This window comes from Platalea leucorodia (genome assembly GCF_965183815.1).
Source record: "Platalea leucorodia genome assembly, chromosome: 11".
Lineage (NCBI taxonomy): Eukaryota > Metazoa > Chordata > Aves > Pelecaniformes > Threskiornithidae > Platalea > Platalea leucorodia.
The window spans coordinates 12,609,389-12,622,585 of record NC_138833.1 but is presented as its reverse complement, the minus strand read 5'-3'; the positions used below and the strand labels follow the sequence as shown (position 1 = coordinate 12,622,585).

Here is a 13,197-nt window from a genome sequence, read left to right as displayed (position 1 = left end):
AGCCGCGGCACCGGCTCTGGCACGGGAGCACCCTAAGCTCTCCCAGCGCCTGGGAGCCCCCGCAGCACCCGAGCTCGCAGCGTTTGCATTAATATACATTTAAATGAACATATCCTACGTTCCCTGCCGCTCCTCACAGCAGGAAGGGAGTTTCCTAATTGGCTGAATTTAGCCTGGAAGCAACCAGACGCTGCAATTTATCGTTTACTTCCCGCCGAAGGAACGGCCGCCAACGGGGTCTGGAAGCGCGGGCTCCACCAGGCACCGCTGCCGCGGGGCCTCGCCGCGGGCAGGCCCGGGCCGGGCCGGGCGGGACGGGACAGACCCGCCCGACACCGCCGCCAAGACCGCGACCACCCTGAGCGCCCGGGGCGGGAGGGGCAGCCCGCGGCCGCTCCGGTGCCGCTGCCCAGCCCGAGCCCGCCCGCAGGCGGTGAGGGGACCCGGCCCGAGGCGGGGATCGGCCCCGCCGCCTCCCTCCGCCTTCGCCGCCGCCCGTTGGGATTCAAACGGGGAGCGGCGGGAGCCGCCCCGGCCCGGCCCGGCCCGGCCGCCATGGAGCCGCCGGCAGCGCGGCAGCGGCCCGCGGTGGAGCAGAGGCGGAGCGGCAGCGGTGGGTGAGGCGGCCCCGCTCCCCCCTCCGCCGCCGTTACCCCGCGGGGGGCGGCGGGCTGCCGGCCTGGCCGGCACTGAGGGCACGCCTCTGCCCCCCCCCGCCCCCGCCGCCGTTTCCCCGACCAGGTGCCGCGAAACCCCGGGGCAGCTGCACCAGGGAGCTGGAGCTGAAAACCACCCTGCGGGAGCTGGTCCTCTACGTCGTTTTCCTGACAGACCTCTGTATACGTAAGTCATCAGATGACGGAGGCGACTTCACCTGTTTACAAATAATTAGTGTGTAAGCTGTACCTCTTTCAGTATTTACTCCTTACTCCACCTGTCATCCACCCTAAAGTGCCACTTCAGCCAAAATTGCTGACTGCCATTTTGTAGCAGTGTGACTTAATGACAGCTGGAGCAGAGAAGCAAGGTCAGAAGCTGTTGTCATCCTCTAATTTCAGCCTGCGAGCATCCCCTCTTTGCCCCTTCTTTCCAGTGACGTTTGGCATGGTGAGCACGGACATGTTCTACCTGAACAAGGTCATGTCCCATCTCTTCCTGGAGCCCTCCTCCTCTGAGAACAACAGCAGTGGTTTTAGGAGTATTGGGAGCAGAGCTGATTTCTGGAGGGTAAGGCTTTCATTGCAAAGATGTTTTCTTGGAGAACAAACAAGGGAAGAAGCTCCTGCTGTTAATTCAGAGCAATACAGTCTTATGGTTCTCCTAAAAGCCATGTGCTAAATGTTGTGCTTTCAGCTGAAGAAAGGCAAATAACTTCTTAAAATGCATTTGGAGAAATTCTGGGTACAAACAATAACGCTGATACTTCTGAATAGTCAAAGAAAACAATAAGCCAATTAATTGCTGCATCATATTCTCAATATTGGGCTTGGTCTGAAAAGAGCTTCAATAAAAACAGAAAGATTTTGGGTTTACAGTTCATACAATCATAGAACGGTTTGGGTTGGAAGGGACCTTGAAGATCATCTGGTTCCACCCACCCCTGCCATGGGCAGGGACACCTTCCACTAGACCGGGTTGCTCAAAGCCCCATCCAACCTGGCCGTGAAAGTTCTTTTGACTTTCAGCTGTTTAAAAAAAAAATTATGATTTCCACTGTGGCAGCCAAGAGAATATACCATCTTGATTCAGCTGGTTTGCTGTTAGGTTACATCATATTTCAGTGACGGTTGCAAAACACGTATCTCTGTTTTCACTACTAGGTGGAGGACTTCCCAAAATTACCAACATTGCCCAGCTGACAGCAGAAGGCAAAGTTTCTCACCCTACTCTTCCTTAAAAATGGAAATGCCTGGTTATAACAGTTCATTTGGAAGAATTGTACTCCCTCTTATCATGGTGTCTTGTTATTGCTAGTCCATAAAATAGTGAGCCCTTGCTATACAATGTATGCGCTGATGTACTAGAAATGGTTGTAATGCGTGCTCAGATGGTGCCAGACCATGGGGGCATGTTGTTTTGTACTTGGAATAACGTTATCCCCAAGTTTAATGCTCTTTATCTGCATCTAAGAAACACCTAGAAAAAGAGAGATTTTTTTTTTTCCCCTACTTTCAGAAATAAATACTTCTTCATTTAGATTCACATGAGTAAAAACCTAATCAGAAATATATCCCAAAACAGATCTTTAGAAATTAAGATAGCCAACAGATTTTGTTAAAACAACATATAATGTTTGTGTTTAAACATATTTGTTTAGGATTCAGCAGAATTTTTCAATGAAACCCAAAACAGATGTATGTTGTAGTCTTACCCTGAATAATCCCATTACATGTCTCTGGTAGAATTGCATAGGGAATAGAATTGTCTCATAGCAAAAGAAGGTAAATGTATCGTATTTATAAGACAATACATGGGTCAGAATTGTTTGTATTCTAGCTTAGACTCTGTAGCTATAAGTAACCTGAGAACCCTGTAGAGATTTGTATGCTAAAAAGTGGGCTAATAGCGGTATTGAAAGCTTCTTTTGAATCTTTAACCTCAGTTGTACATACAGTTTGCAGAGGGACCCCTGTTGGATGGACTCTACTGGGACCAGTGGTATAACAACATGACGTTAACCCTCCAGAACAACAGCAGCCATATTTACTATGAGAATTTGCTGTTAGGAGTAGCCCAGATTCGCCAGCTGAAAGTACGCAACAACACTTGCTCCATCTACCCGTATTTCCATACTTTTTTAGAAGACTGTTACAGTGAATATCGTTATCGAGCTGAAGACAGGTCTGACTTTGGTCTAAGTAACGAATCTGAGTAAGTCATCCTACTTCAGCACAGAAATGTTTTTGAAAACCTAACCAAATCCTTAATGCCACTATTCTTCAGTTAGTAACAACTGTACATGCAATTAGCTGAGTTTTTCTCTTGTTTACATTGAGATAAACCATGGATTTCTTTTTGCACCAACATTAGAGACAGGAATTTGGCATGGGAAATTTACAGCAGAGAGACAGGAAGAACTGGAAACAGCGAGCCCAGCTCAAAAACACATGTTAATGGGCCTATCTCAACTAACATCTCTGGAGAAAGGCTGACTTATATGAGGCCTGAATTTAAATCACATGTTTATAAATTGGAATCATGCTAAAAGGCTCTGGAAACAGAGCCAAAAGGCCTGCTTCACACACTTAATTTAGCATTGATTTAATCCAATGAAAGAACATGTGAACACGCCACAGTAACAATGAACTACATAAACCAGAGATCCTCCATTTACCTGTAAAGGTTTTAAGGTAATAAACTGTCTGGCCCACATTGGGTGAAATCCAGAATCATAAGCAATTGCTGTTTTGTGAATGTACTGAGTATTTAGCAAATAAGAGAAATGAGAATATTTTAAGGCCATATGTCTTGTGCACACTTCATGTAAAGAAAAGTCTTTTTTAAAGGTCTGGCTTAAATGGTCAGTTGTGGATGCAGAAGAACACCAGAACTAACAAGGATTGTATAAAATAAGAGTTAAAGCTTACTTCAGTCCAGTTTCCATAAGCTGAGCTGCTTTGTTTTCCCATTTCCGATAGATGGAAATACAGCTCAGCCTCCTCGTTATCCCCATGGTACTGGGGATCTATGGGCTTGTACAGCAGTGGAGGATACATGTTCACCTTGCCTAAATCGAAGCAAGAGAGCATGGAGAAGTTGGTGTTTCTCAGGCAGAACAGCTGGCTCACCAGAGGAACCAGGGTTGTATTTATCGACTTCTCAACATATAACGCTAACATAAACCTCTTCTGTATTATCAAGTGAGTTCTTACCTTTACTACATGTGAAATCCAGTTTACTGAGGCATGGTGCTTCCATAAGGACACACGGAAAGGCTGGTCACCTCAGCCATGTATAGCCGTGTTTCTCGGGTAGCAGCTGGCAAGACAGTAGTTCATTAACAATGCAGAAATTCAGTTAGTGCAGGGAGTAGACTCAGATCCTTCCTTTCATTTTTTTTTTTTTTAATAGTTGGTGTTTGGTCTGTACAGCCGGTTGCTGCTGTCTGTTGGAATAGATTTCAGCGCCTTTCGCAAGGTCAAAGACTGGATTATTAGTCCTGTTGTCAGCTAGAGGAGGGAAAAGACTCAGGGTAGGGTGAGCATTTGCTCTTCTGAGATGGTTTCTTTAAAGACTTTTAACCAAACACCATAGCTTGGGTATCCTAAGAGCTTTTCTTTTTCCCCTCAACCTTCCCTACCATGTAATACTCTTATCATGGGGGACTTAGCATAGCCCTTACAAGAAGATCTTACAGATGTAGGAGTTCCAGTAAGGTATTATTAATGTCGTAAAAATTAATATTAGAAAATTAAGGGCTGAGATGATTTAAAGGGATGGTAACTAACACCAGTCCCCAATTTTTTTCAGGTTGGTGGTAGAGTTCCCTGCTACCGGGGGTGCTCTCACCTCCTCACATATCTACTCTGTGAAGCTCCTCAGATACATCACGTATTATGATTACTTCCTGGCTTCTTGTGAAATCACCTTTTGCCTCTTTATCATTATATTCATAATCCAGGAAGCTATAAAAATGGTAAAACTGAAGAAAGAATATTTCAGGAGTGCCTGGAACTGGCTGGATTTGCTGCTGCTGGTGGTGAGCTACCCCTTGACTTCCACCTCTGTGCTTGCCAGCCTAGGCTAGCACTGGACAGACAGCCAAGTAGCCAGAACAGCCCAAATCTGTGTCTGGTTGAAGTCAGTCACCCACTGTCCTACACCAAAGAGGCCACAGGGCCCACCATGGTTCAGCACACTTGAACTCTTTTCTAGCCTTGCTGTCAGCTTGCTGTGGCTCCACGTCCTCTCTACTCATTATCCACCTCGTTTGCTTTAGCCCTAATCTTTGCAGAGCAAGGAAGCACTAGTGCATGACAGAGCTAACATGGTGGAATTAGAACATATGCAGCATGTTACGTAGCACAAGCCCAGAATTATCCCAGTACAATTACAAATTATTTGGCCAATAAAGTCTCATATATACAACTTACGACAAAACATCTAAAAAGCTCACGTTCTTCAAATCTAACCAAGGGCCTTTTGAAATCAGTAGTCTTTCCTGTGCAAAGTGACAAGACTTTGAGACTTGTCAGAGAAGTCTGAAGAGAGGAGGTGTAGCTGGACTTCAGTTTCACTTGCTTCTGCTTTCCTTCAGGTATCCATCCTTGCCATTGCCTTCAACATCTACCGCACCGTAGAAGTGTCCCTGCTAATGGAAGAGCTGCTGTCTGATGCCCATGTATATCCAGACTTCTATTTCCTTGCATTCTGGCAAGTCCTTTACAACAACATGATTGCTGTCAACATCTTCTTTGCTTGGATAAAGGTATTGGTTCTTATTCCCTTTTTTCGTACTCAAGAATCATAATGTTTCTAAGCATAGCATAAATGTTCACTTTTACCTTTTCATGGATGAATTGTAAAGGTGGGGCTAAAAGGAAGAATTTTGTTTATAAGATTCCAGAAGAGTTTAACATTACCTCCTTCTCATAAACATGGGTCACGCAAATTCCAGGCCCATCTAAAAAAAAATTTTGCACGTGGGCAGCTGTCTCCATTGGAGCAGCTGGGAAATTACCATGGCCAAACAGCCTCCTCAAACTCAGTCTTTTCCTAGACCCGATATTATCCAGGTCACAGCCTGACCTATACAGACGGCATAGCTGTAATAGGTGAAAGCTATTCATAGCTTGTAGCCAAAAGCTGTGAAAACAGTAGCTACTTTTTAACTGCAGGGGAAGGCAAAATGTGTCTGAACTTGATTCAGAAGTGGCTTTGTGCCAGGACACCTTTAATTTCATTCTTACTTGCAAATAGATTTGCTGATCTCTGCACAGAGTAGCAAACTTCTCTAAGATTAGGGGCTACTTTTGTTCCTAACCAGGTGCTCTGGGGCCAAACCGGTCCGGCACGTTTGTGTGTCACTGCCCCTAATCTACTAAACACTGCTGGCCCTGACTGGGGTCTGCACCCCTTCCCCTCTACCCAGCAGCCATCAGTGACTTTGGTTTTGGTGGCCTCAGTGTTCCCAGTGACTGGATGAAACTTGCCAAAGCTTTGCCTGGTCCCAGGCTGCTCACAGGCCCTCTCTCCCCTAAGGTATTTGTAAAACGCCCAGCAGAAAGCAGCTGCCAAACAGGCAGGAGGTGCTCACATCTGCCAGAGGAGATCACGCCCCAGGGAGTCAAGCCCTAAGTACCTGGACATAAGCTATCGTGAAAGGTCACATCCTTTTAAAATAAACAGGCTTTTGGCCTTCCTCCACCTCCCAGGGCAAGGCTGCAGGAAGAAGTTGTTTGTTGTTAACTGGCTGTTAACCAGTTCTGTGGACAGTCTTCCTCGTTACGTCCATTCTGTACCCCAGCTGCACATCCCCTGCATCATCCTTCCCTCAGACCGATTACTGTTAATTTAGTAGCACAACTGTTGATAATTAATGACTGTCATTGAACAAGGCTTGTGTTCAGGCCTTGTTTCAGACCCAAAGTAAAAGAGAGCTCCTTACCAACTCAGCCCGTCAGGGAATCCTCAGATACAGGAGGATGGTATGGCTTGCAATCTCCTTGACCAGGGGTCCATATCTGCTCGAGCTGATTACACATACCAGCACCCAGGAAAGACCTGTCTACACACTCTTAGCTTTAGCACGTAAGCATATTTGCCCTGCAGAATATTTATCTTCTCCAGAAACACACCCAATCCTAGTTCTCCTTACAGATACATACCATGCAACTTATTTCTAGGTAAGACTTAACCTGTAAATTATGATTACAGAGAACATTCCAGAAATTCTGTTAAGAAGTTGCAATATATTTTGATTCTCCAGTAACAATATATTCTGTTCTCTTGCAGATATTTAAATATGTAAGCTTTAACAAAACCATGATGCAGCTGTCCTCCACTTTATCTCGCTGTGCCAAAGACATCATTGGATTTGCCATCATGTTCTTCATCATTTTCTTTGCCTATGCCCAGTTAGGCTATCTGGTCTTCGGGTCACAAGTGGAAGAGTTTTCCACTTTCCAAAACTGCATGTATGTACTTTCTAACCTTTTTGATACAAAATCCCCAGCTGGTCAGGTGCAAACCACTTTCTGCTAAGCAGAACTTAGGAGTACAGGTCTCTAACACTTAAGCTTATTTCATAGAGTAAAACCAATTTTGTTGGCCCTACAATCTGTTTGCCAAAGCCTTCGTATGTTCAAGAGAGACCACGTGTATGTTAGGTCAGGGAAGCGTAGGAAGGGGAAGCTGAGTAGCAGCTCACCCAGTGGAGCTGTTCGTCCCCGCAGCTCTCACCACGACTTTGCCCCGTGTAACCAGGCCCCTGGGCGGTCAGGCAGGCCTGGCAGCAGGCTGTTCTCTTTTGCCTCTTTCAAAAGCAAGAATGCGAAACTACCCAGCAGCCATGCCACCGGGCACAGGCTACAGTCCCCAGCATGAAAACCACAGCAGAACCGCTTGAGAGACCCAGAGGCTCAGAGCACAAGCTGAGCATGTGTGCAAACAGGAATTACAGCTCTTTTAAGAAAACATCCAGCGGCATAGCCAAGAGTCCCCACATCCCATCTGCTGGCTCTTGTTACTTTCTTCCTCAGATTTTTTTCAGCCACTCACTGTAGCAACGACATCAAATCAATTCCAGGTGCCAGATGGAACTGGTTTTGATGGTCCTTGCACCTTGGAGCAACGCTGACCTCTCACCCGCAGTGTACATTGTGTTTTAGCCCATGGCTACATTTACTACAACTTTAGAGAGAGATCTTTAGTGTACCAGATTGTTTGAAAGCAGCTTTTCATGTAAAATTAAGGCACTTCTAAACCAGAAAAACAGCTGATTTTGGATCCACTTGGATGTCAGACAGTTCTAAGATGCTGCAATACAGAGAAATAAATATTTATCTCAGCTAGGAATAAAATCCCCTACAGGGGGACATAGGGATCTATACTGTTACCTTCTGTACTAACAGAAGATGAGGGATCATGAAGCTAGAAGAGAAGGGAAATAAAAAAAAAACCACAAAACCCCCAAACCAGGTGATTTACCCAAAATGAAAGTATTTTCTCATACAAGCCATTTAAGAATTCCTTTGTACTTTCAAATTCGCCAATACACGCTAAATGCCCAGTTTACCATTGCAGTATTATCCTGGCTTGCCTTTTGATTTCAGTGACGAAGGTAATGGTGAATCAGTCTCAACTGAATCTATTGGTTTTGGTTTTTCTTTTTTTTTTTTTTCTTTTTAATAATGCTTACAGTACTACTTTTTAGGAGAAGCCAGTCAACCTCATTCCTGTATTTTTTACTCCCAGCTTTACACAGTTTCGTATTGTGCTGGGAGATTTTAATTTTGAAACCATAGAAGCAGCAAACAGAATCCTTGGACCTATTTACTTCATCACATTTGTATTCTTTGTGTTCTTCGTATTGCTGGTAGGTATCGTCTTAAAAATGCTTATCCTTTCGCATAAGCAGTAGAGACCTGTTGTGTAGGGCTCGGAGACAGTGTTTTTCACCCCAAGACGACACTGGGCTCGCCCCAGCTGCCCCTCAGGACACCTGTGCAGAGACCCAGCCCAGACTCTTTCGCAGGAGCTCCCAGCAGGCCAGATATTTCGGAGCTCTCCCTTCCTCCAAACAGCCACAAAAGGGGCTTTTGCACCACAGGACAAGCACGTTGCACCTTTCACTCTACTGCACCACCCATTGCTTGAGATTTTAATTTCTGAAAACTTAATTGGGTGCTCTTGAAAACTGCATAATGTCAGCCTTGTCAGGTAGGAAGGTTAGAGAGAGACACTGATGGGACTAGGTAGGTGCAGGTTTGCTTTATCAGTTAGATTGATGTTTTCATTAATTACTTCAGATTGAAACACCATCTGAAAAAGCTACAAGTATACGACAGGAAATCCAGTACCTCCAAGGAACTGGGCCTTTTAGCTGACACTGCAGATAGGAAAGAAGTGATTTGTCTCCTGAAAGTATTCCTTAAGACCCTAAGATTATCAGATAATTTAACTGCATTAGGAGCATGTCTGCACCTGGCAAAGCTCTTCAATTCCATTAGTTACATGCCCCAGCATGGAACAGCCCCCAAAACAACAGCCCCAGAGTAATACAAATGCAATTTCCAGAAACAAATCTCTAACTGCATCGTTCCTGTGCAGAACATGTTTTTGGCTATTATAAATGACACCTATTCAGAAGTCAAAGCAGATTTTGAAGTGATACCCAGTCAAGAACTTCAGATCAGAGACCTCTTTACGCAGGTAAGTAAACACTTCTGTAACTACCTCATTTAATTCAAGATAAGGGGAGGTATTCTAAGCTACATCACTAGCAAAAGAGCCTTAAACAGCTGGGCCATAACCATTTAAGAACACCCAATATTTGATTTTTCACTTTAAATAAACATTTGACAGATAGAGACATCCTTCCATCAAAACCACAGGAGCTCCTAACGGTAAGAGTAGCATGTGAGTTAGGGTGCAAGGAGCCTACCTTTACCTCACCCCTTTAAAAGCAATATTTAAGACCAGCCTGGTTTGTGATACATCCTGACATCAGCTTTCTTCAGAGCTTACTGTTGCTGCTCTTCCAAACTGAAAAACTAAAGATCTTGCCTGTATGGGATGACAAGACAAGCAGAAATATGTACCTTTAAAGCTCCACAAATTTCAGACCATTTCTATGTGCCAGAAATGAGTACGAAAGGGGAACAAATCTTTCCCTAACTTTTCAGTTCAACTTGAAATTATGACTTCCTCCTTTCCTGCCAAATGCATACGCTGAAGCCAAAGAGATCGCGTGCAGTTCTGTTGCTGGGGCAAGTCAGAACCTCCGCCTAGAAACCTGACTTTAGCTGGAGAATACAGCATCACCCGTGAGATAAATGATTGAGATAGGTGTGGGAGGAGAGGCCTGCGCGCTCGGACCATGTTTGTCCAAGTTGGCCTACGCTGACCACTCCATAGAGGAGGGCTGGCAGCTGTATCCACCTGAAATTTTCCTGTAGGATTTTATGAGTGGCATAGACACAAGTTACATTGCTTCTGCAAAGCCTAGCTTTCATTAAGGACAGGGAAGGGGGGATTCCCTGGCCAGGACACAGCCAGTCTGGTCAGCAACAGCACAGCTTAAATTCCCCCATCCAAGCTCATTCTCCTACTCATCTGGGGCTATAGCAAGATTAAACTGAAGATGCCTGAAAACAGAAACTCTTACTGGATTTGGTTGGCTATTACCTTCAGGGATTTCATGACAAATTTGAGCTATAGCAGGGTAAGTTCTCCGAGCTGAGCTAAGGGAACAAAGAAAGTCATAGACTGGTGGGATTTCTCTTTAATTGCCAAGGCATTACACTGACGGTTTGTTCCTTGCATTCAAGTCCTTGCACAAAAGTGTCTCTGGTTAAACGCAAGCCATTTAACGTGCCTGACTTCCCCCGTCTATGTTCAGAGTTGCAGTAAGGCCCTTGTCAAGCTCAAGTTGAAGAAGCCAGAGATGGATACCAATCCAGCAGACGAGAGCTTGGAAAGGTAGGATCTCAGCATTTGCTCTTACCCCCCGTACTGAGCACAGACCCCTTCTCACAGGACTTCTGTCTCTTCTCATTTGTGTGAATGACAAGCAAGGAATTTTCAGCCACTAAAAGAAAGGATATTTCTAAGCTTTCCACTGGAGACAGTGCTAATGAAAAGGTAGGCTTTATTCTTTTCTATATTCTTAGAAACTGCCGATTATATTTCACAAGTTGAATAATACAAAAGGAGTCACCGTTGTCCCCACTGTTACTTACAAAAGCTACTTCTCCACAGAATACTATTTTTAACATCATAGGAATAGCAAAAGCTAGACCTATAAAGAAAGAAAAATCACTAATAAAGCCCAGAACTTCAAATGAAAGCTTGCTCAGGCAAGGTCATACACTGCAACAGCAGAGCTGGCAGTAGGGTGAGGTCAGTGTGTCTTCGCAGTGGTATAAAGTTGTGAGCTGGGCATTTGCCCAAATGTTAGACAGAAACACATGTATGGAAAACAAGTTTTACAGCGATCTGTTGCTGCATCTACAGCAAGAAGAAAGATTACTGTAGGTTCCTTTTGCTTTACAAAAAGATTTCCAGCAGTCGTTGGTAGTTCCATATCTGGGGTAAGCCTGTCCAAATACTTCTAAAACATTTTTTTTAAAAAAAAAATCACTTCTACAACAAGAGAGAAAGCCCCTTGGCTAGCTGTAAACACTACTACACACAATACTTGCCATCTCTCTCAACTCTGAAAAGAAATGTGTATGCCTATATCCTGTCTTTTTGGAAGGGCCAGAAGGAAAATCTACTTTCAGATGGAGAACACTTTTCTCCCCAAAGCTGCATATACCTTTTCCTGCACGCATGCCCCCTCCCTGCAGGAGGGACTGTGGTACAGGTGTCCCAGTGAGCCATGCTGGCTTCGTCTGTGATTTTTTTTTTTTTTTTTTTTTTTAAATCCCCCTGGTGTTCAATAGAGCCAGTTGAGGTTATCAAAGCCACAGCAAGAACAACTTCAGAAGTATCCATCTACTGAGGACACGGAATCAGCCACGGCTCAGAGCTATGTCTCCGCTGCAGAATTTCAGCAGTAAGTGTGTGCGAGTCGGCTCTTGCAGTCTTATTCCCATCCCCAGGCAGCGGCAGCCCTAGCCCAAACCCTGACCGAGTGACAACCTGAGAGACAGCAGATCAACACAAAGTCGGTGATTACTTTAAGTGCTCTTATACTGGCTGACAACAGCTGCCCTCAGGGAGGGAAGGAGGAAACAAAAGAATTTAGCAGAGCAGCTTGTAACAAGGACATTAGTGAAGAATGAGGTGGGACAAGAATTTAAAATACTGTCAGTCTTCCAGAACCTCTCCTTGTGGCTGCCCAGGGAGGGGCACAGAGACTGTAAGACCTTGAGCTGGTGAAGGGGTATTTCGGGAGTTAGACCCTTGGCACCCAGCACAAGTGAGCAAAGAGGAAGGCTGCAAATGCACGTCTAAGGGCCGCACCCTCTCAAGGATATGTGGCTGCATTTGTGTGTTCTAGGCTCTTCAGGTATACAGCCGAGTTGGAGAAGGAATTAAAGAACACTAATGCAAAACTCAAGAGAATTATGAAAAGCATGCAACAACTGAAGGATACTTCAGGCAAGACGGCACAGTAAAACACAGGAGCTCATCTGGTAACACGAGATGGCCTGACTCTTCATGCAGTTTACATAAATCCAAAGTCCCCACCCCAACCCCCTTCATTTTTTTCTGTTTCTGGAGAAGAGAAGAAGGAATGTTAATAAAGGTATAAACTATTGTTGCTTCTGGGTCTTTCCTCTGAGAGTTTCAGGTGCTTTAACTCTGAGAAGACCTGACCAACCTTGCTAGAGTTGTGGCTAAGCATCCCTACAAACACCTGGACAACCCGTATTCCTCTGCCTTGTTTTGGGGCTGCTGTGAGACACAGCTGTGTAACCGAGAGCAGATCACGAGCAGCGGCAGCATCCTGGGCCTGCTCCGTGCCCTTCTCTCCGTCGGGGCCCTCTGCAGCCCAGCGCCAAGCACTCCAGCACAGGGGTCATTAGCCCTCACTTCCCTGGACCGCTTTCTTTTGCTAGTGCATCTGCTGCCAAGGCTGATGCTTATTTCTCAACAGTTCTTGTTCCAGGCACCTGTTGCTTCCCAAACAGGTTACTGTTACCTTCAGAGAAAAAAATAAATTATTCTTTCGGGAAATCAATCAATCAATCAATCTCTTCTTTTGCTCAGGCCCTAACGGCTGGAACCACTAGAGGGCGATTTGCTTCACCCCTGCACCAGCCTGAATTTTCACAACATCCTTTTTATTCCTAAATCCATTTATACCCGTTGCCCTAGAGACAAGGTGTTATGTTCAGGCCAGAAGCTATCTATTCCTATGTAGCCGTTAACATTTGTTCATTGCTGGGCCTCAGCCACAGAAGAAATAAAACAAATGCCCAAATGCCATCCGAACACGCCATGAGGAGACACGGGGCCGTCGCCAGGCTGCAGCACCCGCCCTGCGCCCCGCAGTCCCTGCCCCAGGGAAGCTCTGCTGCTGTGCAT

General features: G+C 45.2%; 1 protein-coding gene across 1 annotated transcript; it reads left to right on the top strand.

The window, feature by feature from the left end:
* Positions 1-555: 555 nt before the first annotated feature.
* On the top strand, positions 556-12,426 carry PKD2L2 (polycystin 2 like 2, transient receptor potential cation channel; the record flags this gene model as incomplete). Its single annotated transcript, XM_082324553.1, has 14 exons — positions 556-613; positions 742-843; positions 1,094-1,227; positions 2,615-2,871; positions 3,639-3,860; positions 4,471-4,699; positions 5,258-5,428; positions 6,955-7,136; positions 8,416-8,536; positions 9,271-9,372; positions 10,562-10,641; positions 10,734-10,803; positions 11,607-11,719; positions 12,167-12,426. 14 exons carry the CDS (start codon positions 556-558, stop codon positions 12,282-12,284), a joined length of 1,959 nt encoding a protein of 652 aa, XP_082180679.1. The 3' UTR covers positions 12,285-12,426.
* Between the last annotated feature and the right edge of the window lie 771 nt (positions 12,427-13,197).